Source organism: Vipera berus (genome assembly GCF_964194415.1).
Source record: "Vipera berus genome assembly, chromosome: 4".
Taxonomy (NCBI): Eukaryota; Metazoa; Chordata; class Lepidosauria; order Squamata; family Viperidae; genus Vipera; species Vipera berus.
This window is the reverse complement of record NC_138206.1, coordinates 2,926,926-2,954,925: the sequence shown is the minus strand read 5'-3', so window position 1 is coordinate 2,954,925 and position 28,000 is coordinate 2,926,926. Positions and strand designations below refer to the sequence as shown.

The following is a 28,000-nucleotide window of genomic DNA, read 5'->3' as shown; positions in this document are numbered from 1 at the left end:
TGGGGAGAGACGGAGTCCAGCCCCGCCGCCTCTGCCCTGCCCTGCCCTGCCCAGCCCAGCCCAGCCCTGCCCAGCGCTCCCGGCAGGCCGCGTCAAAGGCCAGCTGGCGGGGCGCGGCGGGGAGGCAGCTCCGCCGGCGCTTGCAGCTCCGGGGCGAGTCTGGCGGGGAAGGAGGAGGCGGCGGTGGCAGCCGAGGAAGAGGAGGAGGAGGAAGCCGTAGCTCAGCCCGCTCTGGGGCTCCCGAGCCCAGGTAAGCCCGGCAGGCTCCAGGAGACCCACCGCGGACGGGATACCCGCCTGCCCTTCTCCCTCCCTGCGCCTTTACGCATCATCTGCGCCCTCTGCCCGGCCGCAGCAGAGCAGCGAGCCTGGCCCAGTTGCGGGCAGTGAGTGTGTGTGTGTGTGTGTGTGTGTGTGTGTGTGTGTGTGTGTGTGTGTGAGCAGCCCCTTGCGAGTCGGGAAAGAGGGGTTAAGGGGGGACGGGTTAAGGGTCTCCCCTCGCTGGCTTTGGAGAGTGCCCGGGGGGGGGGGGCCCTTCCAGGCACCTGTCTCTCTACCTGCCTTCCTCCCTTGGATGGTAACCCCTGGGCACTCGGGGCTGAAGAACCGGGGGTGCTTCCCTGTTGCCCTTGTGCCCCTTCGTGCACCCCTTGTCCCCCTGATATTTGTCCTGCACTCTTGTGCCCCTAAGATTTGTCCCTCTCCCTTGTGCCCCTCATATTTGTCATGTGCCCCTAAGATTTGTCCTGCACCCTTCTGCCCCTAAGATTTATCATGTGCCCCTAAGATTTGTCCTGCACCCTTTTGCCCCTAATATTTATCATGTGCCCCTAAGATTTGTCATGTGCCCCTAAGGTTTGTCCTGCACCCTTTTGCCCCTAATATTTATCATGTGCCCCTAAGATTTGTCATGTGCCCCTAAGGTTTGTCCTGCACCCTTTTGCCCCTAATATTTATCATGTGCCCCTAAGATTTGTCATGTGCCCCTAAGGTTTGTCCTGCACCCTTTTGCCCCTAATATTTATCATGTGCCCCTAAGATTTGTCATGTGCCCCTAAGATTTGTCCTGCACCCTTGTGCTCCCAAACCTGGCTTTTCACCGTCGGCCTTGACTTTGGCCTTAAGTGCAGATTCTCTGCGTGTCCTCAGGGTCTTCCTAGATTTGGCCTTTCAGGGCAGTCCAAAGTTTCTGTTGGCCAATGAGCAAATTTGTCTCCAAGCCAACGGAGAGGCTGGGGACCGGGCCCCCGACTCCAAAGCTGGGTCTCAGAGGTTGTTCCCTTCTCTTACTGATCTGGATGCAAATCAGACCTATCCTGGGGGCTTGTAGAAACCTGGGGAAGAGGCAGAATAACAGAATGACAGAGTGGGAAGGGACCTTGGAGGTCTTCTAGTCCAACCCCCTGCTCAAGCAGTAAGCCCTGTACTCATTTCAAACAGATGGTTGTCCAGTCTCTTCTTAAAAACTCCCAGTGTTGGAGCATTCACTGCTTCTGGAGGCAAGGAGTTCCACTGGTTAATTGTTCTGTCTGTCAGGAAATTTCTCCTTCGTTCTAGGTTGCTTGATGAGTTTCCATCCGTTGCTTCTTGTCCTGCCTTCGGGCGCTTTGGGGGATAGCTTGACTCCCTCTTCTTTGGGGCAGCCCCTGAGATACTGATACCCTGCTATCGTGTCCCCCCACACATCCTTCTCTTCATTAGACTAGACAGACCCAATTCCAGCAGCCGTTCTTCGTATGTTTTAGCCTCCAGTCCCCTGATCCTCTTTGTTGCTCTTCTCTGCACTCTTCCCAGAGTCTCAACATCTTTTTTACATTGTGGTGACCAAAACTGGATGCCGGATTCCAAGGGAGGCCTTATCAAGTGGCGTTTTGGTCTGCCCTGTTTGCATTTTGCACCAATCCTAGGTCTCTTTTGTGTGCTTCTGGCGGAATAGCAAAAGGAGATGTTTCCAAACAGTCTCCTTCATTTGGCGGCTTGAGTGGGAACGGGTGGGTGGTGTTACCCCCCCCCCCCTTTTGGCTTCTGTTCCTGAATCTGTGTTTTCACAGCCCAGGCAGGGGGCTTTATGTGAACAGGCTTTGGAAAAAAACAAACCCAGAATAGGGATGTTTGCAAAAACAAACAAACAAACATAAAAACCCAGCCTGGGGTGGGGTGGGGTGGGGTGGGGTGGAAACGAGTTGAAAGAATTTTCAGGAATCTCCGGGGATTCTCCTAATGAAAACAACAACAATAACAACAACAAACCCGAGGATCAAGACAAATTCAAGCGCTAATCTCTAAATCCCACCGGGGGATATGAATTATCTCTCTCTTGTGCTGCCTTGAAATATTTTACATAACGGGGATAATTCAGGAAGAACGTTAAAAAAAGGAGAGAGAGAGAGAGAGAGAGAGAGAGAGAGAGAGAGAGAGAGAGAGAGAGAGAGGGAGGGAGGGAGGGAGGGAGGGAGGGAGGGAGGGAGAGAGATCAGGTTAGCAGGAACTTGGGGCTATATTTAGCAGCCTTGTGACCGCGATTTTGTCACGGAATCTGGCAGTAGGACTCCAGTGTAAACCTCTTGCTAAAAAGAAATTATCTTCAGGATTGGACAGCCATTTGTCTGAAATGATATAGGGTTTCCTGCCTGAGCATGGGGGTTGGATTAGATGACCTCCAAGGTACCTTCCAACTTTTATTATTATCATTATTATCATCACCATCATCATCATTATTATTGCTTCGAAGTCAAGAAGATGCTATGGAGTGCAAGGTTGATGGTTTAATATTCCTAACAACCTGATGTATTATTTTATTTTTCTTCCTCCTCCTCCTCCTCCTCCTCCTCCTCTTCTTCTTCTTCTTCTTCTTCTTCTTCTTCTTCTTCTTCTTCTTCTTCTTCCTCCTCCTCCTCCTCCTCCTCCTCCTCCTCCTCTTCTTCTTCTTCTTCTTCTTCCTCCTCCTCCTCCTCCTCCTCCTCCTCCTCCTCCTCCTCCTCCTCCTCCTCCTCTTCTTCTTCTTCTTCTTCTTCTTCTTCTTCTTCTTCTTCTTCTTCTTCTTCTTCTTCTTCTTCTTCTTCTTCTTCTTCTTCTTCTTCTTCTTCTTCTTCTTCTTCTGTTTGATCCAGATATTTCTGTGGAGGAACAAAAAAGACTTAGCAAAGATGGCTCTCTTGAAATGCGGCTGGCTCTGGAGACAGAGTAAGTTAATTGGGGAAATTTCCTAGGGTGGATTGCAATTGGGATTTCTTTTACCCAGGGTGGTTTTTCTCCATTTGGATGGTGATTGGGTCCTTTGGGAGGCCGGGGTGGGGAGGGGGGGGCACTGCTGATCAGGGATGCTAAGCAGAGACAGCTTGGGTTTCTATTTGGAGGGGTGGACTGATGGGAATTCCAGAAGGGTGAGAAGCAAAGGGGAAAAGGTCCCAGAAGATGACAGTGGTGAATCATCTGTCAAATACTGGTACAAAAGTGACCTGGGAAGGATGTTTGATGTAGTGGTGAAGGTGCTGGCTTAGAAACCAGGAGACGGTGAATTCTAGTCCCGCTTCAGGCATGAAAGCCGGCTGGGTGACTTTGGGCCTATTACCAGGAGACAGTGAGTTCTAGTCCAGCCTTAGGCATGAAAGCCAGCTGGGTGACTTTGGGCCTATTACCAGGAGACAGTGAGTTCTAGTCCAGCCTTAGGCATGAAAGCCAGCTGGGTGACTTTGGGCCAATCACTAGGAGACAGTGAGTTCTAGTCCCACTTCAGGCATGAAAGCCAGCTGGGTGACTTTGGGCCTATTACCAGGAGACAGTGAGTTCTAGTCCAGCCTTAGGCATGAAAGCCAGCTGGGTGACTTTGGGCCTATTACCAGGAGACGGTGAGTTCTAGTCCAGCCTTAGACCCCGGATGTGGTCCTTTCACGCATTTCCCCCCCCCCATCTGCATCCTTCCGAATTACGCATTGCAATTCAGTTTCAAAATTCTTCGGCTCTGCAGTCCCTCCCTGCACCAGATCAGGGCAGCCATGTGAAGGTGGCGTGGGTCAATCGTCGGGTTTTAAATGGGGGCCTGGAAGGGGTCCAAACCCCGAGGAGAAGAATAGACGGAAAATCAATGCAAAGGCTCCAGCTGCAAAGCGTCGGATGGCAACCTGGCTCTGAGGTTCTGCAACATTTGCAGTTTCTTCGCTTCCCACATCTGCGGGCGACCGTTTTGTTCAAGGCTCCCGATCAAAACAAGCTAGGAAAGAAAACACAGGAGGTTTTTGGAAAAGAGGAGAATTTTTTTGTTGCCCGGACCCATAATGGACTTCCAGTTGTTCACATGTTTGAATCCCACCACTGGTCCTAAGTCTTTTTTTTTTTTTGGTGCTGTTGTAAGTTCAAATGGTCACTAAACAAATGGTTGTTAAGTCGAGGATCACCTGTATGTGAGCCAGCATTTCTGATGGCGCCAGCTTGGCTGGCACATTAGTTCAGTTGTTTTGGATCGTTTTTACAATCGTTTTGTTTTCTTATTTTCTTGTTGTCGCCCGTGGGCGGCTGCCTAAATCCAAAGAGGAAATGACAGAATAGAATAATGATAAATTGTACCAAAGGAGAATAATTAAGCTCCTTTGGAATCGTGTCTGTGATTACTCAGAACAACAATCTGACTTAGCCTATCCAAGCTTTTAAAGTGCTTAAAGCATTGAAGGATAATAACACAAATGCTAAAGAGTTGATTCACAAGGAGGTGGATGTGCAGGTAGCCCTCGACTTACAACCACAATTGAGCTCCAAATTTCTGTTGCTAAGCGAGGCATTGTGTGCAGGTAGCCCTCGACTTACAACCACAATTGAGCTCCAAATTTCTGTTGCTAAGCGAGGCATTGTTAAATGAGTTTTTTTACTTTTCTTGCCACAGTTGTTAAATGAATCGTTGTTAAGTTACCAACACGGTTGTTAAGTGAATCCAGCTTTGGTTGTTGGAAGGTCGCCAAAGGGGAATCACATGACCCCAGGACACAGCAACCGTCATAAGTACAGGTAGTCCTTGACTTATGACCACGATGGAGCCCAAAGCTTCTGTTGCTAAGCGAGACATTGGCTAAATGAGCTTTGTGCCATTTTACAACGTTCTTTGCCACGGTTCTTAAGTGAATCTGGCTTCCTCCACTGACCTCGCTTGTCGGAAGCTCGCAAGAGCACATCACATCATCCCGGGACCCTGCAACCCGTCATAAATATGAGTCAGTTGGCAGGCGTCTGAATTTCGATCACGTGACCGTAGGGATGCTGCGAAGGTTGTAATTGTGAAAAACGGTCATAGGTCACTTTTTCCAGTGCCAATGTAGCCACGAACAGTCACTAAATGTATTTATTTATTTTATTTTAATTCCATTTATATCCCGCCCTTCTCCGAAGACTCAGGGCGGCTTACAAACTTAGCAGTAGCCTTCATTCTATGTATATGAACTGTTGTAACTTGAGGACTACTTGTATTCAATTTATATGAATAAATCTTGAGAGAGGATTAAAAACCTCAAAAATACAAGTAAGAATAGTTAAAGAAAGAATGGACTTGAACAGAATAGAGCTGAAAGGGACCCTGGAGGTCTTCTAGTCCAGCCCCCTGCTCAAGCAGGAGGACCTATACCATCTCAGACAGGGGATTGTCCAGCCTCTTTTTAAAAATCTCCAGTGATGGAGCGCCCACGATTTCTGGAGGCAGGCGGTTCCACGGGTGAATTGTCCTCCCTGTTAGGAAGTTTCTCCTTAATTCCAGGTTGCTTCTCTCCTTGATCAGTTTCCAACCATTGTTTCTCCTCCTTCCCTCTGGTGCTTTGGAGAATAATTTGACCCCTTCTTCTTTGTGGTAGCCCCTAAAATACAGGAATACTGCTATCATGTCACTTTTTTCAGTGCCATTGTATCTTTGGTCATTAAATGAATGGTTATAAGTCGAGGACTACCTGTACTATTTTTCTTTATTCTTTCCCCCCCCCCCTTGGCCTGTGCAGGTTCTATTCTGCGACGCTGGAAAAGGAACTGGTTCGTGCTGTGGGCGGATGGCAGCCTCGTCTACTACCAAGATGACACCGGCCGTGAAATGGACGGAAGAATTAACATCAGATCCAACTGCCGAGATGTCAGGACGGGCCGCGAGTGTCGCGGTGAGTAGGCTTGGGGTTGCCAGCTGGATCTTTTTCACAAACACCAGAATGAAAGCCCATTGTTTATTCTTAGTTTCTAGTCCTCAAGGCTGTGGGGAGACCACCACAGAAGCAAACATGTTAAGATATTTAAATTTAGTAGCTGGAGCAGGGTGTGTGTGTGTGTGTGTGTGTGCGCGCGCGCGCGTGCAGCCAGTTGTGAACAGCCAGTTGTGGTTGATTGGTTGAAGGGGGCTAGCTCCTGCATGAGGCAATCTGTGCTGTGATTGGTTGTTGTGGATGTGGAGGGGAAGGTTCCCTTTTTTCCCGCCCTTTTCTTCTGTGTGCTCTGTAATTTACCTCACGAGGCTCCTGCTGTGTTGATTTACCTCACGAGGCTCCTGTTAGCCCGACTTATCTAGCTTGCTGTAAATACAGATGTTAAATATATTTATTTATACAAGACCGCAAGTTCACGTCAGTGGCCTCTGATTTCATTTGGACACCGGCTGCGCAAAGCTCTGACAAAACAGCTCTTCCATTTTCTTTTCTTTCAAACCCCTGCAGTTAGTTCTCTAAGTCACACATACAGGTAGCCGCCGTCGACCCTGTCTTCTTTCTGGCAGTCCCTCAAAGAGAAGAGAAGAGAAGAGAAGAGAAGAGAAGAGAAGAGAAGAGAAGAGAAGAGAAGAGAAGAGAAGAGAAGAGAAGAGAAGAGAAGAGAAGAGAAGAGAAGAGAAGAGAAGAATAAGTGGAGTGGAGTGGAGTGGAGTGGAGTGGAGTGGAGTGGAGTAGAGTAGAGTAGAGTAGAGTAGAGTAGAGTAGAGTAGAGTAGAGTAGAATAAAGCAAAGCTGGAAGGGACCTTGGAGGTCTTCTAGTCCAACCCCCTGCTCTAGCAGGAGACCCTACAAATGGCTGTCCAATCTCTTCTTGAAAACCTCCAGTGATGGAGCGCCATCCCCGAAATGGAAAGGGTTGCATTCCTTTCTCCTGTAGTCCTGGCAGTGCAGGGCTGAATCACCCCAAATGTCCCCTTCCTATACAATGGAGGGACACAGCAAGTCGAAACAGAGGATTCTTTCATTTGACACCAACACAACTGCCAGCAGTGCTAAAGGAACAGTGGCCAGTTTTCTGCCAGCCTCCAGCTAATTCTTGCTTCCTTCGTTTTGTATATTTGTGTGTGTGTGTGTGTGTGTGTGAGAGAGAGAGAGAGAGAGAGAGAGAGAGAGAGAGAGAGAGAGAGAGAGTGTTACAGGATATTGATGGACACCATCCAATAACCTCATAGCCGTTTGTTCATCTTGCTTTGCTGAGCTGGAAGGGACCTTGGAGGTCTTCTAGTCCAACCCCCTGCGCAAGCAGGAGATCCTATTCCAGTTAAGATGTTGATACACTGTCCTTTAAACCTCTAAATGGCTTAGGACTTGTATGGTAGAGATACATCTTTGTCATTCAGTAAAGCACCAGAAGGCAAGAAAAGAAACAACGGATGGAAACTCATCAAGGAGAGAAGCAACCTGGAATTAAGGAGGAATTTCTTTACAGTTAGAACAATTAACCAGTGGAACAGCTGGCCACCAGAAGTTGTGGGTCCTCCGTCACTGGAGGCTTTCAAAAAGAGACTGGACTGAAATGGTATAAGGTCTCCTGCTTGAGGGCGGGGGTTGGACTAGATGACCTCCAAGGTCCCTTCCAGCTCTATTCTCATTGATTGATCGATTGACTGATTTCAGACAAGTGACTGTCAAGTCTCTTCTTGAAAACCTCCAGTGATGGAGTGTCCACAATTTCTGGAGACAACTTCTGTTCCACTGGTTAATTGTCCTCACTGTTTCTCCTTGCTGAAAAGACTTTGCGGGGAGTCATGGTCCCAGCTGGGTTTGGTCTGCAAAAATATATATATGTAGATATATTCTGGATATTATCCAGCAGGGTGGCCTTGAAACCATCTTCTTTGGCCATCCGTTCAGTTGAAAGATTTGCAGACAGATCCTCCCAATTTCTGGTTGAATTTTATTGGCATAACCTTTACTGTCATTTTTTTTTACTGTGGGCACAACGGCGCACATCCAAAATGAAATTTAGTTGCCCGCTCTCAAAGTGGAACACATACACGTCACGCACCTAAAACATACTATATACAACATATGTATAGACCCACACCCCTACATATATACATAACAAATAAATATTAAACACTGTCCACCTTGAACATATAAGGGAAGGAGGAAGCTTGAGAGTTCACAAGGTTAATGCTATGTGGAATGAAGCTATGGCTGAATCTGGATGTTCTGCTGAGGATACCACGAAGCCCCCTCCTCCCAGAAGGGAACAAGGAAAACAGGTCGTGAAGAGGGTGTGTGGTGTCCCAGACAATCTTGCGGACCTTGCTCAAGCGTCGCTTTTATGCCATGTCCTGGATTAAAGGAAGTGAACTTCCAATATTTTTTTCTGCCGTCCTCACCACACTCTGCACCGTCTTCCTGTCTGAAGCAGGGATGCTTCCAATCCAGACTGTGATGCCGTATGACAGGATGCTCTCGATCGTCCCCCTGTAGAAAGTGGTCAGGACAGGGGAAGGAAGATGTGCTTTTCTCATGCGACGCAGAAAATGCAGGCGCTTCTGTGCCACGTCCTGGATGGAAGGGAGGGAACTGCCAAGGATTTGTTCTTACTGTCCTCACCACTCTCTGCACCGCCTTTCCTGTCCGAAGCGGTGATGCTTCCAAATCGGACTGTGGTGCCGTATGACGGGATGCTCTCGATCGTCCCCCGTAGAAAGTGGTGAGGACAGGGGAAGGAAGATGTGCTTTTCTCATGCGACGCAGAAAATGCAGGCGCTTCTGTGCCATGTCCTGGATGGAAGGGAGGGAACTGCCAAGGATTTGTTCTTACTGTTCTCACCACTCTCTGCACCGCCTTTCCTGTCCGAAGCAGGGATGCTTCCAAACCGGACTGTGATGCCGTATGGATACGATGCAGCCGAAGATGATTGATGTAAAGCAGGACTTAATTAAGGGAGTCCTGTTGGGAGATAGATTTATTTCCTTTCTTTCGACCCCCCCTGTGCAATTTCAGTTGAGCTTTTAAAACAACACTTCTTGGGGGGGGGAGGAAAACAAGAGAAAATGCAGGTATTTCCACCTATGAGTTTAGGTTCGGCTGTTTCCTGGCTTCTATAACAGTAAAGCTTGAAAACCAAGGTGGTTTTCCAGTTTTTCTATATCAGGGGTCCCAAATTCCCGGCTTGTGGACCGGTCTTGGTCCGTGGCCCATTAGGAACCATTCCTTGCAAGCGAGTGAAGCTTCATTTGCACACGTCCGGGATTCAAGTATTGTGTGAAACCATGCCCACCGACCCGAGTCAGTGAAAAAATGTTTTTCCACGGAACCAGTCCTTGGTGTCCAAAAGTTGGGGGGGGGCGCTGTTGTAAATGACCTGTTTTTTCTTCTATTGCTGTTGGGTCTTTTGGTTTAGAATAGAATAGAATAGAGCTGGAAGGGACCTTGGAGGTCTTCTAGTCCACCCCCCCCCCGCTCAATCAGGAGAACCTATATCATCTCAGACAAATGACTATCTCTAGCCTCTTTTTAAAAATCTCCAGTGACGGAGCGCCCACGATTTCTGGTGGCAAGCTGTTCCACTGGTTAATTGTCCTCACCATCAGGAAGTTTCTCCTTAGTTCCAGGTTGCTTCTCTCTTTGATCATTTTCCAACCATTGTTTCTCATCCTGCCCTCTGGGTGCTTTGGAGAATAATTTGACCCCCTCTTCTTTGTGGCAGCCCCTCAAATACTGGAACAACTGCTATCGTGTCTCCCCTATTTCTTCTTTTCTTTAGGCGCTAGCCAAACCCAAGTCCTGCAGTCGTTCTTCGTATGTTTTAGTCTCCAGGCCTTGGATCATCTTAGTTGCTCTTCTCTGAATATTTTTCCAAACTCTCAAAGTCTTTTTTGTGATACGGTGACCAACATTGGCTGCGGTATTCCAGGTGTGGCCTCACTAGGGTTTTATAAAGTGATACTAATACTTTCACGTGATCTTGATTCTACGCCTCTGTATATACAACCCAGGATTGGAGAGTGTATTTGAAAATACATTTCACACACACACCCCTCCCCTTTACAGCTCAAGACATTAGGGAGAGTGCCTTTTTGTCACACCGCCTTTTCTGCTGCAGCCTCAGCTGTCTCTTCTCTGACTGTTGTGTAGCTTGCAGCTCTGCCTTTCTGTCTTCCACGCTCGTTCCTGCAAACCCTTCTTACAAACTGCTCGCCTGCCAGATCTTCAAACGTGTCTGGATTTTGGAAAGAGCTCGTGTCTCGTTTTTCTGTCCTCTCCGAACGAACATCCTTCCTGGGAGGCAACAAGCCTCTGTGTTGTGTGTAGAACACAGATGAAGGTTTTGGCCCTCCGGGGTCAGTATGGCAGCTTTTGTTTGAATTTGGTTGTGTCCCCCCTGGGGGCATCCACCAAGGCTGCCTAATCTCCTGCTGTTTGTTTCTCGACAACTCAAGAGTTACTTTGACAAACTCTTCCCGGAGGTCCTAATTATCTGGTGACTCTCTAGGGTTGCAACAGACAAACTAGGATCACTTCAGAGATATTTAGCCAGCGTCCCTCCACCGGGAAAGGCGTTCTTTGCTTTAAAAACACCCACCCACATTACAACAAAGGCAACTTTATTTTTAAAACTGCAGGGAGTCCTCGACTTACAACAGTTCGTTTAGTGGTGAATGCTCCAACCCTGGAAGTTTTTCAGAAGAGACTGGGCAGCCATTTGTCTGAACTGGTATAGGATTTCCTGCCTGAGCAGGGGGTTGGACTAGATGACCTCCAAGGTCCCTTCCAACTTTATTATTATTATTATTATTTAGTGACCCTTCAAAGTTACAACGGCACTGGAAGAAGGGACATGAACGTTTTTCACACTTACGACCATTGCAGCACCTCCCAGGGTCACATGATCAAAATGGATGCTTGGCAACTGACTCACATTTATGACAGTCGCAGCGTCCCGGGGTCACGTGATCCCCTTTTGCAACCTTCTGACAAGCAAAGTCAACGGGGAAGCCAGATTCACTTAAAAACCCTGTTCCTAGCTTAACTACTGCAGTGCTTCACTTACCGACTGTGGCAAGGAAGGTTGTAAACTGGGACAAAACTCACTCACCAAATTGTCTTGCTTAAGGAGCAGAAATTTTGGCCTCACTTGCAGTTGTAAGCTATGCGCCACCTGTATATGCAGTCTACTAATAAGAAAAATAAAGAACTCTGACGAACAACTTGATGCTCTAAAACAGTGTTTTTCAACCTCGGCAACTTTAAGCTGTGTGGACTTCAACTCCCAGAATTCCCCAGCCAGCAGTTTCTAATGTTTGGCGGTACCTGATCTCCCTCCCACCCAAAATGGCTTTCTGACATCCAGACCCTCCCAAACAAAGTTCAGATGCTTGGTGACTAGCTGCTATTATTATTATTATTATTATTATTATTATTATTATTATTATTATTATTATTATTATTATTATTATTATTATTATTATTATCATTATTATTATTATCATTATTATCATTATTAATAATAATAATGTTGGAAGGGACCTTGGAGGTCATCTAGTCCAACCCCCTGTTGCCCTGGGGGTGTTTCCTGTAGTTTTTAGCAGGGACATGCATGAAAATTATCCCTAATTAATTCTGAGACTGTTGGGAGTCCGATGTTGATCCCAAGCACGGAAATGAAAAAGCTCCGTTCGTAATAATATTATGATAGGTTTTGATCAGCATTTCCCATCCAGCTTCATTGAAGAGCAGGCAGGCTTAGGGGGGAAAGTCCCGTGGAGTGTCTTGTTTAAGCACGATCCCCTTGAGGTCTAGAAACTTGTTGTTGAAGTAGAAAGAAAACCGTCTGCCGGCTCTCTGCTTACGTCTCCTCTCCTGCCTTTATAGATATCCAGCCTCCGGAAGGGAAAACGCGAGAGTGCCTGGTGTGCGTTGTGCAAAGGGTTGGGCCCAAGACCATGCTGTGCGCCGAGAGCGAAGACGATGCATTGTAAGTGGCGGGAAGCGCCGCCTTCGAGAAGGGTCAGAAAAATCAAGATGGCTGAAGCCCTGACCCCTTTTGTGATGGATAGGGTTTCAGTCATATAATCTTGACATTTCTGAAACCCCTCATGGTCCATCAGCAAAGCAGAGGTCACACCCAAGGTCATGGGAAATGGGTTTTTTTTAGTTTTTATTTATTTATTGTTAGATTTTATATATAACTTAAGGTGGCAAACATAACTGATACGGTTCCTCCTCCTATTTTTTACCACAACAACGACCCTTTGAGGTGGGTTGGGCTGAGAGAAAGAATGACTGGCTCAAAGTCACCCAGCTGGCTTTCATGCCTAAGGCGGGACTAGAACTCACCGTCTCCTAGTGATTGGCCCAAAGTCATCTAGCTGGATTTCACGCCTGAGGCGGGACTAGAACTCATAATCTCCTGGTGATTGGCCCAATGTCGCCCAGCCACTTTCATTCCTAAGGCGGGACTAGAACTCACCGTCTCTTGGTGATTGGCCCAAGGTCACCCAGCTGGCTTTCATGCCTAAGCCGATACTAGAACTTACCGTCTCCCAGTGATTGGCCCAAAGTCACCCAGCCACTTTCATTCCTAAGGTGGGACTAGAACTCACTGTCTCCTGGTGATTGGCCCAAAGTCACCTAGCCGACTTGCATGGCTAGTGAGGAACTAGAACTCACCGTCTCCTGGTGATTGGCCCAATGTCACCTAGCCACTTTCATTCCTAAGGCGGGACTAGAACTCACCATCTCCTGGTGATTGGCCCAAAACCACCCGCCCGGCTTTCTTGCCTAAGGCGATACTAGAACTCACTACCTCCTAGTGACTGGCCCAAAGTCACCCAGAATTTTTTTATGTTTAAGGCGGAGCTAGCACTCACAGCCTCTGGCTTTTTTAGTCTGGCGCCTTAACCACCAAACCAATCTAGTTCTCCACGTAGACCCCATGTAGCCCTCCTCTCTTCCTGTTTTTTCGTTCTGGTTCTTAAGCAAAGCAGTTCCTCAGTTTCCCATCTGCAAAATGAGAAGGGAAAAACGATTGCGCCTCTATGATTCAATATGCCCCCAAAGGGAAATGTTTATGATAAAAAGCTCCGCGCAGGAGCTTTAGCCTTTACTTCCTATACGGAATGCAGAATAAACAGTTGGAAGGGACCTTGGAGGTCTTCTAGTCCAACCCCCTGATCAGGCAGGAAATCCTATACCATTTCAGACAAATGGTTGTCCAATATCTTCTTAAAAAGTGTTGGAGCATTCACAACTTCTAGAGGCAGGTGGTTCCACTGGTTAATTGTTCTAACTGTCAAGGAAATTCCTCCTTAGTTCCAGGTTGCTTCTCTCCTTGATGAGTTTCCATCCGTTGCTTCTTGTCCTGCCTTCAGGTGCTTTGGAGAACAGCTTGACTCCCTCTTCTTTGGGGCAGCCCCTGAGAGATTGGAAGGCTGTTATCCTGTCACCCCTCGTCCTTCTCTTCATTAAACTACTAGACATACCCAATTCCAGCAGCTGTTCCTTATATGTTTTAGCCTCCAGTCCCCCGATCCTCTTTGTTGCTCTTCTCTGCCCTCTTTCTAGAGTCTCAACATCTGTTTTACATCGTGGTGACCGAAACTGGATGCTGCATTCCAAGTGTGGCCTTACCAAGGCCTTGTAAAGCGGTATTAGCGCTTCACGTGATTCTATCCTTCTGTTCATTCTATCCTTTCAGTCCCATGTTGCCTTGTCTCAAACCCAAGTTGAGAGAGGTAGTTTACGATGACTGTTATCTCCATTGTCAAATTTGCTCGCTGCCCGTCTCACAGTTCAAGGGACCTCTGTTCAGTTCCTTCCTTTTAATTTCAATTGTTTATTTGCTTGTTTACGCTGACTGCAACTCTGGGGAGCTTCTGTTGGGAATGCAAAGCTCTCTGTAGGGAAGAGACACTTGGAAAATTTCCATCTCGTTGTTCAGGGTTACGTTTACAGGGCAAAAGAGGGTTCATGGTTTCTGGTTTCATCCAGGCAGGCTGGAAATTATCTGTCACCCAGACATCCCAAAGCGGCTTTTTTCCCCCCCAGGAGGCAACTGGCCTTTCTTGTTTTCCGTTTGAAGACGTTTCGCTTCTCACCCGAGAAGCTTCTTCAGCTCTGACTGAACCTGGGAAGGCTGACAACTAGCCCAGGAGGGGATGACTTCAGATGAGTTCAAAAAAGGATGTTGAGAGTTTGGAAAAAGTTCAAGAGAAGAGCAGCTAAGATGATCCAAGGCCTGGAGACCAAAACGTACGAAGAACGGCTGCGGGATTTGGGTTTGGCTAGCCTAGAGAAAAGAAGAACTAGGGGAGACATGATAGCAGCATTCCAGTATTTGGGGAGCTGCCACAAGGAAGAGGAGGGGGTCAAATTATTCTCCAAAGCACCAGAGGGAAGGAGGAGAAACGATGGTTGGAAGCTGATCAAGGAGAGAAGCAACCTGGAATTGAGGAGAAACTTCCTGACAGTGAGGACAATTAACCGGTGGAACTCCAGAAACTGTGGGCGCTCCATCACTGGAGGTTTTAAAGAAGAGACTGGACATTCACCTGTCTGGATTGGTACAGGGTCTCCTGCTTGAGCAGGGGGCTGGACTAGAAGACCTTCAAGGTCCCTTCCAGCTCCTATTCTATTCTATTCTATTCTATTCTATTCTATTCTATTCATTCCTTATTCTATTCTATTCTATTCTATTCTATTCTATTCTATTCTATTCTATTCTATTCTATTCTATTCTATTCTATTCTATTCATTCCTTATTCTATTCTATTCTATTCTATTCTATTCTATTCTATTCTATTCTATTCTATTCATTCCTTATTCTATTCTATTCTATTCTATTCTATTCTATTCTATTTCATATTTTCTATTCTATTCTATTCTATTCTATTCTATTCTATTCTATTCTATTCTATTCATTCCTTATTCTATTCTATTCTATTCTATTCTATTCTATTCTATTCTATTTCATATTTTCTATTCTATTCTATTCTATTCTATTCTATTCTATTCTATTCTATTCTATTCTATTCCATTCCATTTCATATTTTCTATTCTATTCTATTCTATTCTATTCTATTCTATTCTATTCTATTCATTCCTTATTCTATTCTATTCTATTCTATTCTATTCTATTCTATTCTATTCTATTCTATTCTATTCTATTCTCTCCTCTCCTCTCCTCTCCTCTCCTCTCCTCTCCTCTCCTCTCCTCTCTTTTTATTTCTTCTTTTTGAGGGGCGGCCAGAAAGAAGACAGGGTCGACGGCTACCTGTATGTGTGACTTAAGAGATTCTCAATGTACACGAGTCCCTTCTGAGCTTCCTCACCGCACTAGACAGTCTCTGCTGCAAAAGAGATCTTGGCACACTGATCGCCCTCCAGGACTAACCGGAGATGGCAGGCTAATGACATCTCGGCTAATCCTGCTTAGACCTAAGATTCAAGGTGATTTGACAGCCACGGGGGACCTTGAGGTCAGGAAGGAGCCAGGATTAAGATAATCTCCCTCTAGGAAAGCTCCCAGCTAGGTCACGGAGGTGAGCAAAAGGTGGTGCTGGAAAGGTTCTTCCCCTTTCGCGAAGCGCCCGATCTGGTTTGAGGAAGACTTTCCACCCTCGTGGAAACCGCCACAAGCCCAGGAGCTTTCCAGCTCAGATTCTTGCTTGCTCCTCCAACAAAGGGAATTCTGGCAGGGGGATTCTGGGAGTTGATGTTCACAAAGAAGAGGGGGACAAGCTCTTCTCCAAAGCCCCTGAAGGCAGGACAAGAAGGAACGGATGGAAACTGGCCAAGTGTTGTGACTCAGGGCCAGCCTGTGGGTCCGACAGCCGGGTCCGATGTATCGGAGGACTCAGATGTGGGGGAGGAGGGAAACGAACCGGCTGATGATGATTTGGAGGCTTTGCAGAGTCCTCAGCCGGGGACCTCTTCTCAGCTGTGTGAGCCCGAGAGTGCGGAGGATGATGACCCACAGCTGGCCCTGTTCAAGGACGCCCGACGCAGGAGGCAGACGAGCAGGGACAAACAAAGAAAGACTATGGGACTCCTCGGGAGGAGGCACAGGGAGACCACGCCCTGAGCTCTCTATAAAAGAAGTGTTTGGGGAGGGGCTGGTTGCTGAAAGCAACTTTTCCGCTTGAGAAGACAAGCTCTTGTGTTTTTGTTAACTGCGTAATTAAATCTTGGCAGAAGCCTTTTAGCCTTGGACGCTTTCCAGACTCTTCTCTTAATTAGGGGTTGCGAGAAGAGGGCTGGTTCAGAACAGTTTGCTTTCAGCCACCCACCCCTTAATACTACGATGGAGCAGCTTCTTGCCGAGAATGCCCAGCTCAATCAGCAACTCACCCTGCTGGCCACTCAGGTGGCACAACTGCGGGCTCAGGTACATGCTGCCCCCCCACCCAGGAGGAAATGTCAGTTAGCTATGCCGGATAAATTTGCTGGTAAACCAGAACTGTTTCCTGCCTTCCTGGGACAATGCCAGCTTTATATCAGCGTGAGAGCAGCTGATTTCCCCACTGACCGAGATAAGGTGGGATTCGTGTTGAGCCTTCTGTCGGGAGATGCAGCTCGTTGGGGCACGCCTCTGTTGGCACAGCCTAGCCCTTTGTTGGATAACTTTGGGGGGTTTTGTGACCATATGCGCCTCATGTACGAGGACCCGATTAAGGCGCAGACCGCCACCCGACGTCTGAAAGCTTTGAGGCAGGGTCAGCGCCCCCTACAGGCCTATATCAGTGATTTCCGGCTGCTTAGCCAGGATTCCGCCTGGAATGAGGCTGCGCTCGTGGATGCCTTTCAGGATGGCTTGTCAGAGGAGATGTTGGATGAGCTGGCCCGCGTGGACATTCCCTCAGATCTGAATGGGCTGATCCATCTTTGTCTGCGGATCGATGCCCGGCTGCAGCAGCGTAAGAGTCGCCGTGCCACCCCACAGACCCCTGCCGCCCCTGTTGTGCGTGAGCCCCCAGTCCAGAGGGAGGAGCCAATGGAGCTGGGTGCCGCCAGGTCCCGTCTATCGGTGTCGGAAATGGACAGACGACGATCGGAGGGGTTGTGTTTTTACTGTGGGGACCCTGGACATTTGGCTGCTTCTTGCCCAAAGAAGCGTCAGCGGGCGTCAGTGACCAAGCCAGCTCCGAGAAAGTCCCCTGCTTTGCTATCGGGAAACGGTCCGAGCCCGATCTAGACGGTGTGAAAGATCGGGCGACCCACAACGATCACGCCGAGCGACGCCGTTCCGACGGTGCCTGTGAACCTCCACGGCATTTGATTTTGGAGGCACGACTGATCCTTCCTGGCAAGCCAGAGGGGATTCCGGTCCATGCCTTAATTGACTCTGGGGCTACCACTAACTTTATGGATTCGGCCTTTGTGGCCAAATGGGCTGTTCCCCAGTGTCCGGTGGATCCGCCCATGCTTGTGGAGACCATCGATGGTCGAGTGCTCCTGTCCGGGCCTATCACGGCCGCCACGCAACCCGTGTGTATGGCCATCAGTACCCATGTGGAGGCCATTCAGTTTTACGTCACTTCGGATCTGCACTTCCCCGTGGTCTTGGGACTGGCGTGGCTCCGGGCGCATGATCCACAGATCTATTGGTCTCAGAACTTGGTCACCTTCCCAAGTTTGCAGTGCGTGGACCACACCCGCCATATCTGTGCCGGCCAGGTGGAGGGTTCCTCAGGGGTTTCCTTGCCTCCCGTACTGTCCGACTTTGCTGACGTGTTCAGCGAGTCAGAGGCGGACCAATTACCCCCGCACAGGCCCTACGACTGCTGCATTGACCTAGTCCCTGATGCGCCTCTCCCAGTGGGGCGTTTGTACTCCATGTCGGAGCCCGAGTTGGCCGCATTGCGGGACTTCCTGACAAAGAACTTGGCTCGTGGATTCATCCGGCCCTCGTCCTCGCCAGTGTCTGCGCCCGTGCTCTTCGTCAAAAAGAAGTCGGGCGAGTTACGGCTTTGCTGTGACTACCGGAAACTCAACGCTATCACGGTGCGTAACCGCTACCCGCTGCCCCTCATCCCCGAGCTCTTGGACCGACTCCGGGAGGCTAAGATCTTCACGAAACTGGACCTGCGTGGAGCTTACAACCTCGTCAGGGTTCGGCCGGGTGATGAGTGGAAGACAGCGTTTGGTACTCGCTATGGACATTTCGAGTACACGGTGATGCCGTTTGGCCTGACCAACGCCCCCGCTGTGTTTCAGCATTTTATGAATGACATCTTTCGGGATCTGTTGGACCAGTTTGTTGTGATTTACCTGGACGACATCCTGATTTACTCCCCGTCGCGTGAAGCGCATCATCAGCATCTCCGTCAGGTCCTGCAGCGCCTCCGGAAACATCGGCTGTTTGCCAAGTTGGAGAAGTGCCAGTTCTACCAGGTGACCATTGATTTCTTGGGCCACCGCATTTCTCCTGAGGGCATCGCCATGGATCCAAGTAAAGTTGAGTCGTTGCAGAGTTGGCAACCCCCGCGTCGCGTGAAGGATGTTCAGCGACTTCTTGGATTTGCCAACTACTATCGGACATTCATCCCTGGCTTTGCTGCCTTGACAGCCCCCCTCACCCGGCTCCTGCAGAAGAAGACTCGGTTCCAGTGGAACGCCCCCGAACAACAGGCGTTCCAAGCTTTGAAGGACGCCTTCATGAAGGAGCCCATCTTGAAGCATCCTGACCCGCAACGGCCGTTTGTCGTGGAGGCGGACGCCTCCGACATTGCCATTGGGGCCGTGTTACTCCAGGCAGCGACGCCCAACGGTACCCTTTTCCCTTGCGCGTATCACTCTCGGAAATTGAATCCCTCGGAGCGCAACTATACCATCTGGGAGAAGGAGCTGCTGGCCATCAAGGCGGCGTTCGAGGCTTGGAGGCATCATCTGGAGGGGGCGCGGCATCAAATCGAGGTCCGGACGGACCACAAGAATCTGGAAAGCCTGCAGACCGCTCGGAATTTGAACCAACGCCAGATCCGGTGGTCCCTCTTCTTTGCGAGGTTTGACTTCCGGGTGCGGTACATACCAAGCGGGCACAACCAGAGAGCGGATGCTCTGTCCAGGAAGCCCGAGTACACCCGAGTGGAAGACAAGCTTCCGCCCAGGACAGTGATCCCCGTCGAGTCTTTTGCTGCGGTACGGGAGCCGGTGGATATACGGGCTCGGATCCGGGAGGCGCAGCAGCAGGAGGCGTGGGTGGCTCAGCGGAAGGAAGAGGTGGGGCCAGATTCGCCTTGGTCGGTCACGGATGGACTCCTGTATTATCGTGACCGGCTCTATGTTCCAGGAGGGCCACTCAGGGGACTCGTCCTCAGCCAATGTCATGATAACCCGGCTGCGGGGCATTTTGGCCTGTTCAAGACTCTGAACCTGGTCTCCCGTACTTTCTGGTGGCCCCGAGTCCGACACGATGTCCAGTCTTATGTCACCTCTTGCGTCCCATGCAGGCAGGCCAAGTCAGCGACAGGGGCCCCGCCTGGTTTACTGCAGCCTTTGCCAACGCCCAAGAGACCCTGGGGGGCTGTGTCCATGGACTTTCTGACGGATCTACCCCCATCCTCCGGCTTCACAACAGTGTTTGTGGTGGTGGACATGTTGACCAAGATGGCGCACTTCATCCCCTGTCGCGGCTTACCGTCAGCTCGCGCCACTAGTCGCATGTTCATCCAACAGGTGTTCCGGCTGCACGGCCTTCCCGATAGGGTCGTCTCCGATAGGGGGGCCCAGTTTACAGCCCGCTTCTGGCAGGAGTTGATGCGGGCGTTGGACATTAAGGTTTGCCTCTCGTCCGCGCATCATCCTCAGACCGACGGGGGTACCGAGAAGGTCATCGGCATCTTAGAGCAGTATCTGCGCTGCTATGTTAACCTGCAGCAGGACAACTGGGTGGACTATTTGGCCATAGCCGAGTTTGCCTTTAATAACTCGCAACACACCTCCACGCAGATGACACCGTTCTTGGCCAATGTGGGTTATCACCCCAGGTTCTTCCCTCTTTCTCCCGTGGACTCACCGGAGCCGGCAGCGAACGAATTCATGGTGGAGTTACAGGCGATCCATCGGTTGGTGCGACGGCAGCTGGAGAAGGCCAAGGCTGACTACAAGAGGTTCGCCGATCGGTCGAGAAGGGATACGCCTCCACTATCGGTGGGGGATCGGGTCTGGCTGTCCACCAGGAACCTACCATCCACTCGGCCGGCGAGGAAGCTGGACCACCGTTACCTTGGACCGTTCCCAGTCGAGGCCGTCATCAACCCGGTCGCCTATCGTTTAACTCTGCCACGTTCCCTGCGCGTGCACCCCGTCTTCCATCGGTCCTTGTTGGTCCCCGAACAACCGGCCTGTCCACTTCGCCAAGCGGAACCTCCCCCATCAGGAACTCGTGATGGAGGCAGCACCCCCGAGTACGAGGTCGCCAGCATCAGGGATTCCCGCTGGCTGAAAGGTCGCTTCCAGTACCTGATCGAGTGGAAAGGGTACGGGCCGGAGGACTTCACATGGGAAGACGCGACCGCCGTTCATGCCCCTGCGTTGGTGACTGTTTTTCACGAACAGTTCCCATCCCGACCGCATCCGGATCGGCAGACCCGAGGGAAGGGCCCTGCGGTGCGGGATAGTGTTGTGACTCAGGGCCAGCCTGTGGGTCCGACAGCCGGGTCCGATGTATCGGAGGACTCAGATGTGGGGGAGGAGGGAAACGAACCGGCTGATGATGATTTGGAGGCTTTGCAGAGTCCTCAGCCGGGGACCTCTTCTCAGCTGTGTGAGCCCGAGAGTGCGGAGGATGATGACCCACAGCTGGCCCTGTTCAAGGACGCCCGACGCAGGAGGCAGACGAGCAGGGACAAACAAAGAAAGACTATGGGACTCCTCGGGAGGAGGCACAGGGAGACCACGCCCTGAGCTCTCTATAAAAGAAGTGTTTGGGGAGGGGCTGGTTGCTGAAAGCAACTTTTCCGCTTGAGAAGACAAGCTCTTGTGTTTTTGTTAACTGCGTAATTAAATCTTGGCAGAAGCCTTTTAGCCTTGGACGCTTTCCAGACTCTTCTCTTAATTAGGGGTTGCGAGAAGAGGGCTGGTTCAGAACACCAAGGAGAGAAGCAACCTGGAACTAAGGAGGGATTTCCTGACACGGAGAACAATTAATGAGTGAATTTGTGAATGCTCCAACACTGGAGGTTTTTAAGAAGAGACTGGATGGCCATTTGTCTGAAATGGTATAAGGTTTCCTGCCTGAGCAGGGGGTTGGACTAGATGACCTCCAAGGTCCCTTCTAACTCTGAATTCTATTCTATTCTATTCGTAATAATGCCGCTTGGGGTGTGTGTGAAAGCCCTAATAAGCAGGCATATACATAGAATGAAGGCTACTGCTAAGCTTGTAAGCCGCCCTGAGTCTTCGGAGAAGGGCGGGATATAAATGGAATTAAAATAAATAAAAATAAATATTCTATTCTATTCTATTCTATTCTATTCTATTCTATTCTATTCTATTCTATTCTATTCTATTCTATTCCATTCCATTCCATTCCATTCCATTCCATATTCTGTTCTGTTCTTATTCTTATTCTTATTCTTATTCTTATTCTTATTCTTATCCTTATCCTTATCCTTATCGTTATCATCATTATCATTTCTTCAAGTTGCCATGTTGAGAAAAATGTTCCAGAGTCCTCGGCTTATGACTTACGATCACACTTGACCCCCAAATTTCTGTCGCTAGGTGAGACAGTTGTTAAGTGAATTTTGCCCCGTTTTACAACCTTCCTTGCCACAGTTGTTAAGTGAATCAGTCCAGTTGTTCAGTTAGTAACACGGTTGTTAAGCAAAACTGGCTTCCCCATTGACTTGGGTTGTTAGAACAGAGGTCCCCAACCCTCCCCCCCCCCGGTCTGAGGACCAGTACTGGGCCGCAGCATGTCAGGAACCGGTCCGCAGAAATAAACAAAGCCCCATCCATGGGATGCAGGCAGCACGCGAATCCACGCACTCTCCGGTCTGTGAAAAAGCCTTTCTCCACGGAACCCGTCCCTGGTGCCCAAAAGGTTGGGGACCTCTGTGTCGGAAGGTCGCAAAAGGGGATCGCGTGACCCCCAGGTACGTTGCAACTGTCGTAAATGTGAGTCAGGTGCCGATCTTGGAAGTTGCAGGAACCCCCTGCAAGATTTCCATAGTTTATACTTGCAGGGAACTAGTATGAGAGGGCTTTCACATCCCTCCTTTCCCTTCGGCAGACACCGGCGGGCTGAGCCGATTTCTCTGTTTTTGTCCACAGAGCCTGGAAGATGGCCATTTTGGAAGCGAAAGCAACCCAGGTGAGTCTCTTTTACGGCCTTTTCGTGAAAGGTGTGTGTGGGGGGGGGGGGTAGCTGAACATGATTGAATGCTCTGATAGTAGCTCAGGGTTGAACTGTGGGGTCCTCGGTGATCTCTCTGAGCTGGATTCCTTTCTTGCAGACTTTTCATGACCCAGCTAGGTAACATCATCAGTGCAAGAAGGGAGGGGAGTTTGAAGAGAGGAGGAGGAGGAGGAGGAGGAGGAGGAGGAGGAGGAGGAGGAGGAGGAGGAGGAGAATGACCATGGGGTCCTTGGTGCTCTCTGAGCTGGGTGGTTTTCTTGCAGACATTTCCTTACCTGACTAGATTACGTCATGAGTGCTAGAAAAGAGTGGGGTTTGCAGAGAGGAGGAGGAGGAGGAGGAGGAGGAGGAGGAGGAGGAGGAGGAGGAGGAGGAGAATGGCGTTCTTGGTGCTCTCTGAGTTTGCTTGTTTCCTTGCAGACGTTTCATAACCCAACTAGGTAACGCCATCAGTGCTAGAAGGGGATGGGGTTTGAGGAGGAGGAGGAAGAGGAAGAGGAAGAGGAAGAATGTGGGGTCCTTGGTGCTGAGCTTGGTTGTTTCCTTGCAGACGTTTCATGACCCAACTAGGTAACATCATCAGTTCTAGAAGGGAGTGTGGTTTGTGGAGGAGGAGGAGGAGGAGGAGGAGGAGGAGGCGGAGGAGGAGGAGGAGGAGGACTGTGGGATCCTTGGTGGTCTCTGAGTTTGATGGTTTTCTTGCAGACGTTTCATGACCCAACTAGGTAACATCCTGAGGGCTAAAAGGGATTTTATTGAATGCCATTTTCAGATGGACTGAATTAATTTGCTAGTCCTCATGGCTGACTAGGCACGTGTGGGCCTGGCTAAGGCCTCTGTGGGAGCCAGGAGGAGGTCCCCAAGAGGCACCCCAGGTTGAGAAACCGGAAGAGCATCCGGGGAAAGGCAGACGGGGAAGCGCTGGCACCGTTAGCCAGAAAACCTCAAGCTTGAGCAATGCGGCCTCTCTCGGTCGGACCAAGACGAAGTGGGGGCTTCGTCTGTCACATTTCCCCAGCCGGCCTGTGAGTTTTGCCCAGTCACTTTCCGATTTTTCCGCTCCGCCTGCTTACCCATCGATCAATGCCGTTCTTGCAATGCTGCAGAAACGTCTCAAAGGCCGGATCGGTTTTAGGAAGAGACGTCGGAAAGAAAAGAGAAACAAATCTTGGGTGGCCGGCCACGAGTCCCAGTGGGGTTAGTGGAGGGGGTTGTCAGTTTTCTGTTCCAAGGCTTTTTTTGCCGGGGGGAGGAGGCCCTCCAAGTGGCAGGTGGGTTTTGGCACTGCTCCCGCAGAACGATGGGCCTCTCCGATGCCACCCAGAGAGCCGCCCTCAGCTCTGAACAAACTGCCAACGTTGGCGTGTCCGCCTTGCAACGGTGGAGGCCTCCAGAGATATGGACAACTCGCTTTTCCGTGGCTAAGCCCAGCCATTTCATCCCCCCTGTTGTCAACCATCAGCGCCAATTTGAATGTTCAGTTGACTGAGGTTCATGTTTAATGAATAAAAGGTAATAATAAATAGATAGATAGGGCTCGCAACTTGGGAGTCCTCCTAGACTCACGGCTTACTCTGGAAGACCATATAGTAGCCGTGACTAGGGGGGCTTTCGCCCAGGTTCGCCTGGTGCGCCAGTTGCGGCCCTATCTGGACCGGGATGCCCTGTGTACGGTCACTCATGCGCTCGTGACCTCTCGTCTGGACTACTGCAATGCTCTTTACATGGGGCTTCCCTTGAAGACCACTCGGAGGCTCCAACTGGTACAGAATGCAGCCGCGAGAGTTGTCTTGGGAGTTTCCCGGTACTCCCATGTTACACCTTTGCTCCGCGAGCTGCATTGGCTACCAGTTGTCTTCCGGGTGAGATTCAAGGTTTTGGTTATGGTCTTTTAAGTCCTTACATGGCATGGGTCCGGAGTACCTCGGGGATCACCTGCTGCCGGCGTCAACTTCCCTCCGCCCTGTGCGTTCCCACAGAGAGGGCCTCCTCAGGGTGCCTCCGGTCAGAGAATTGTCGGCTGGTGGCCCCCAGGGGGAGGGCCTTCTCTGTGGGCGCTCAGGCTTTATGGAACTGGCTGCCGGTCGAGCTCCGGATGGCACCGGATCTTCGCTCCTTCCGACGCGGTCTGAAGACCCATTTATTTGAACAAGCTGGCCTGGCCTGATGGGGGACGTTAGGGTTTTTAATGGGGTTTTTATATTGTTATTGTTCTTATCTGGGCGATTATTTAATTCTTTTTAATTTTTGTATTCTCTATTTATATGTGCCCTGTTCACCGCCCTGAGTCCCTCGGGAGAAGGGCGGTATACAAATACAATAAATAATAATAATAATAATAATAATAATAATAATAATAATAATAATAATAATAATAATAATAATAATAATAAATAATAATAAAGTTGGAAGGGACCTTGGAGGTCATCTAGTCCAACCCGCTGCTCAGGCAGGAAACCCTATACCATTCCAGACAAATGGCTGTCCAATCTCCTCTTAAAAACCTCCAGTGATGGAGCAGCCACAACTTCTGGTGGCCAGCTGTTCCAAGGGTTACTTGTTTCCACCATCAGGAAATTCCTCCTTAGTTCCAAGTTGCTTCTCTCCTTGATTAGTTTCCATCCGTTGTTTCTTGCCCTGCCTTCTTCAGGTGATATTAGGCGGTCTGTCTTTGGTTTGCAAGTTCAGTTTATCTTGAACTCAGGGCTGACAGGGATGGTGTTAGTAGGTAGGTCATCTTGGCGGGAAGAAGGCTGGAATTGATGACCTCTATGACCCCTCCCAATTCTGGGTCCGCAGCCCAAGGTGACCCGGGTCGCTTTGGGCTCTCAGGTGCTGACGTTGAGGTGTCCTTCTGTCTTCCAGGTTCACCTCTACAACCCGTACGACGACTACTACCAAACGGTACCTCTGGACTCGCACCAGGCCATGTACGTCAGCTCGGACTATTACGGCACCTCGTATGTCGGTAGGTCTGCCAGTGCTTCTCTGTTGACCCCCCCTTTTTCTAGCGCCCTCTCCCGGTTGACGTTGAAAGGAGGAATCAGATTACAGGTAGTCCTTGACTTACGGCCATAACCGAGCCCAAGATTTCCGTTGCTAAGCGAGACGGGCGCTAAGCAGGTTTTGCCCTATTTTTTTTACGAGCTTTCTTGCTAAGCGAATCACTGCAGCGCTGGCCTGGAGCCCTTATCAGGCCTTCCTTGGCACCACAGGCCCTCCAAACGTGGCTGTTTAACAATCACAGTATTGGAAGGGACCTTGGAGGTCATCTAGCCCAACCTCCTGCTCAAGCATTACCCGTTACTTTTTCAGTCTCTCCTGTCCAGCCTCTTCTTCAAAAACCTCCAGTGTTGGAGCACTCACAACCCACAAAAGGCAACTCGTTCCACTGATTGTTCTCACCGACAGGAAATTTCACCTTAGATACCTTTATGATCTTTGTTCATAGCTTTGTGAGAATACAAATCTTACAGAACAACAGAATTGGAAGGGAACTTGGAGGTCTTCTAGTCCAACCCCCTGCCGCGGGCGGGAAACCCATGACCGTTTCATCAGACGGTCTAGGCCCAGCTGTCTAGGACAGGGGTAGGCAACCTCGGCTCTTTTATCACTCATGGACTTCAACTCCCAGAATTCCTGAGTCAGCTGACTCAGGAATTCTGGGAGTTGAAGTCCATGAGTGATAAAAGAGCCGAGGTTGCCTACCCCTGGTCTAGGCCAACTGGAGCCCCCAAAATGTTACCTCCTTCAGCTGATGCACAGATAAACCTGGATTAAATTCCAATTTCTCCCAAATCAGCCATTCCTCTGGGCTGAACACATTCTTGAGGGCTGGAGGGACATCTGGTGGCCGAATTGGGTATTGCCGCAGATGCAACAAAAGGAGATATATTTTTTAAAAAAAAGTCTATTACAGGCAGTTCTCAATTTACAACAGTTCGTTTAGCGACTGTTCAAAGTTACAGCGGCACTGGAAAAAGTGACTTACGACCGTTTTTCGCAGTACCGACCCTTGCAGCCTCCCCTGCGGTCACACGATCAAAATCCAGATGCTGGCAACGAGTTCCTATTTACGACGGTCTGCGGTGTCCCGGGGTCGGGCGATCTGCTTTTTTTCGACCTTCTGCCGAGCAAAAGAAAGCTGGATTCACTTAACGACCGCGTTGCTAACTTGAACAACTGCAGAGATTCGCTTAGCAAGCGCGGCAAGGGAGGTTATAAAACGGGGCAAAATTCACTGAACGAAATCCTCGCTTAGCAAGAGAATTTTTTTGTTTAGCTCAATGGGGGTCGTAAGTCGAGGAGAAGCGGTTCCCGGTTTTGGGACCGTTCGTGAATTTCCAGTTCAAACCTCTCCGGGTGCGCTTCGGCTTTGCCGCTCTGATGGGTTTCTCCTCCCTCCCTTCCTTGCAGCCCCTGGAATGACGCACGTCATCATCCGCGAAGACCCTTACCGCGTTTCCGGAGATCAGATGGCCCTGGGCCTCCTCGCGGGAGCAGCCACGGGGGCCGCCCTGGGCTCGTTCATGTGGATGCCTTGTTGGTTCTGACCCTCTGCTTTTGGGTAGACCGGCCAGCCCGGCCTGGCTGACCCCCCCCTCCCCTTCTTTTTCCAGGCAAGACCCCCCTATTTTGAAAGCGAAGAGGGAGAAACCAAAGGGTCACTGGGCACGTAGATTCCCCGGGAATTTCGCAAGATCCTTGGGAAAGGTTTGAAGCACCTGCTTTGTTAACGGTAACATAGTTCCCATGTTGCACTGCTAGACCCTCCGTGGTTCATTTTAGACACCCCGGGGCAGATCTAGGGCTGGTTAGGAGGCTGCTGAACCTGCCCCAAATCTATAGATCAGCATTTAAATTTGGGAAAGGCGTAAGGCAGGGGTTAGGCAACCTTGGCTCTTTTATGACTCGGGGACTTCAACTCCCAGAATTCCTGAGCCAGCATGGGGGAACTATGGCCCCTTCATGACTTGGAACTTCAACTCCCAGAATTCCTGAGAAAACTGTCAATGCTGCAAACATTGACATGTTTTTGCACTGACAATATAAGAGACAGCCTGTTTCTTTAATTGCTTCATTTGGGGCGGGGAGGAAATCTATGGATGTTGTGAGAAGATTGGAAAAGCCCGCGTACAGAATGGGAAGTGAAACCTCATATGTAAAATAATTGGATAATGTGATTTATGATGTGTAGATAAGAGCGGAGATTGTGTGTGTGTTATGATGGGTTTGGGGGAAGGAGATTTCAGATTCTGGCATCCCTCCATGAGTGCTGATGTTCCATTTCATTACTAAGACTTTTTAGATAAATAATATGCCTGCAATTTGTTTGATTTGTCTCATTCATCGGAACTACGACAAAAACATGGGAGAACTATGGCCCCCTTCATGACTTGTGGACTTCAACTCCCAGAATTCCTCAGCCAGCCATGCTGAAAGGAAAGGGAGAGG

General features: G+C 49.7%; 1 protein-coding gene across 1 annotated transcript; it reads left to right on the top strand.

Annotated features, from left to right (window-relative positions):
• Positions 1-28,000, top strand: PLEKHB1 (pleckstrin homology domain containing B1). Its single transcript, XM_081327892.1, has 7 exons — positions 1-250; positions 3,111-3,183; positions 5,973-6,125; positions 12,058-12,160; positions 22,462-22,501; positions 25,412-25,514; positions 26,963-28,000. Exons 2-7 carry the CDS (start codon positions 3,147-3,149, stop codon positions 27,097-27,099), a joined length of 573 nt encoding a protein of 190 aa, XP_081184018.1. The 5' UTR covers positions 1-250; positions 3,111-3,146; the 3' UTR covers positions 27,100-28,000.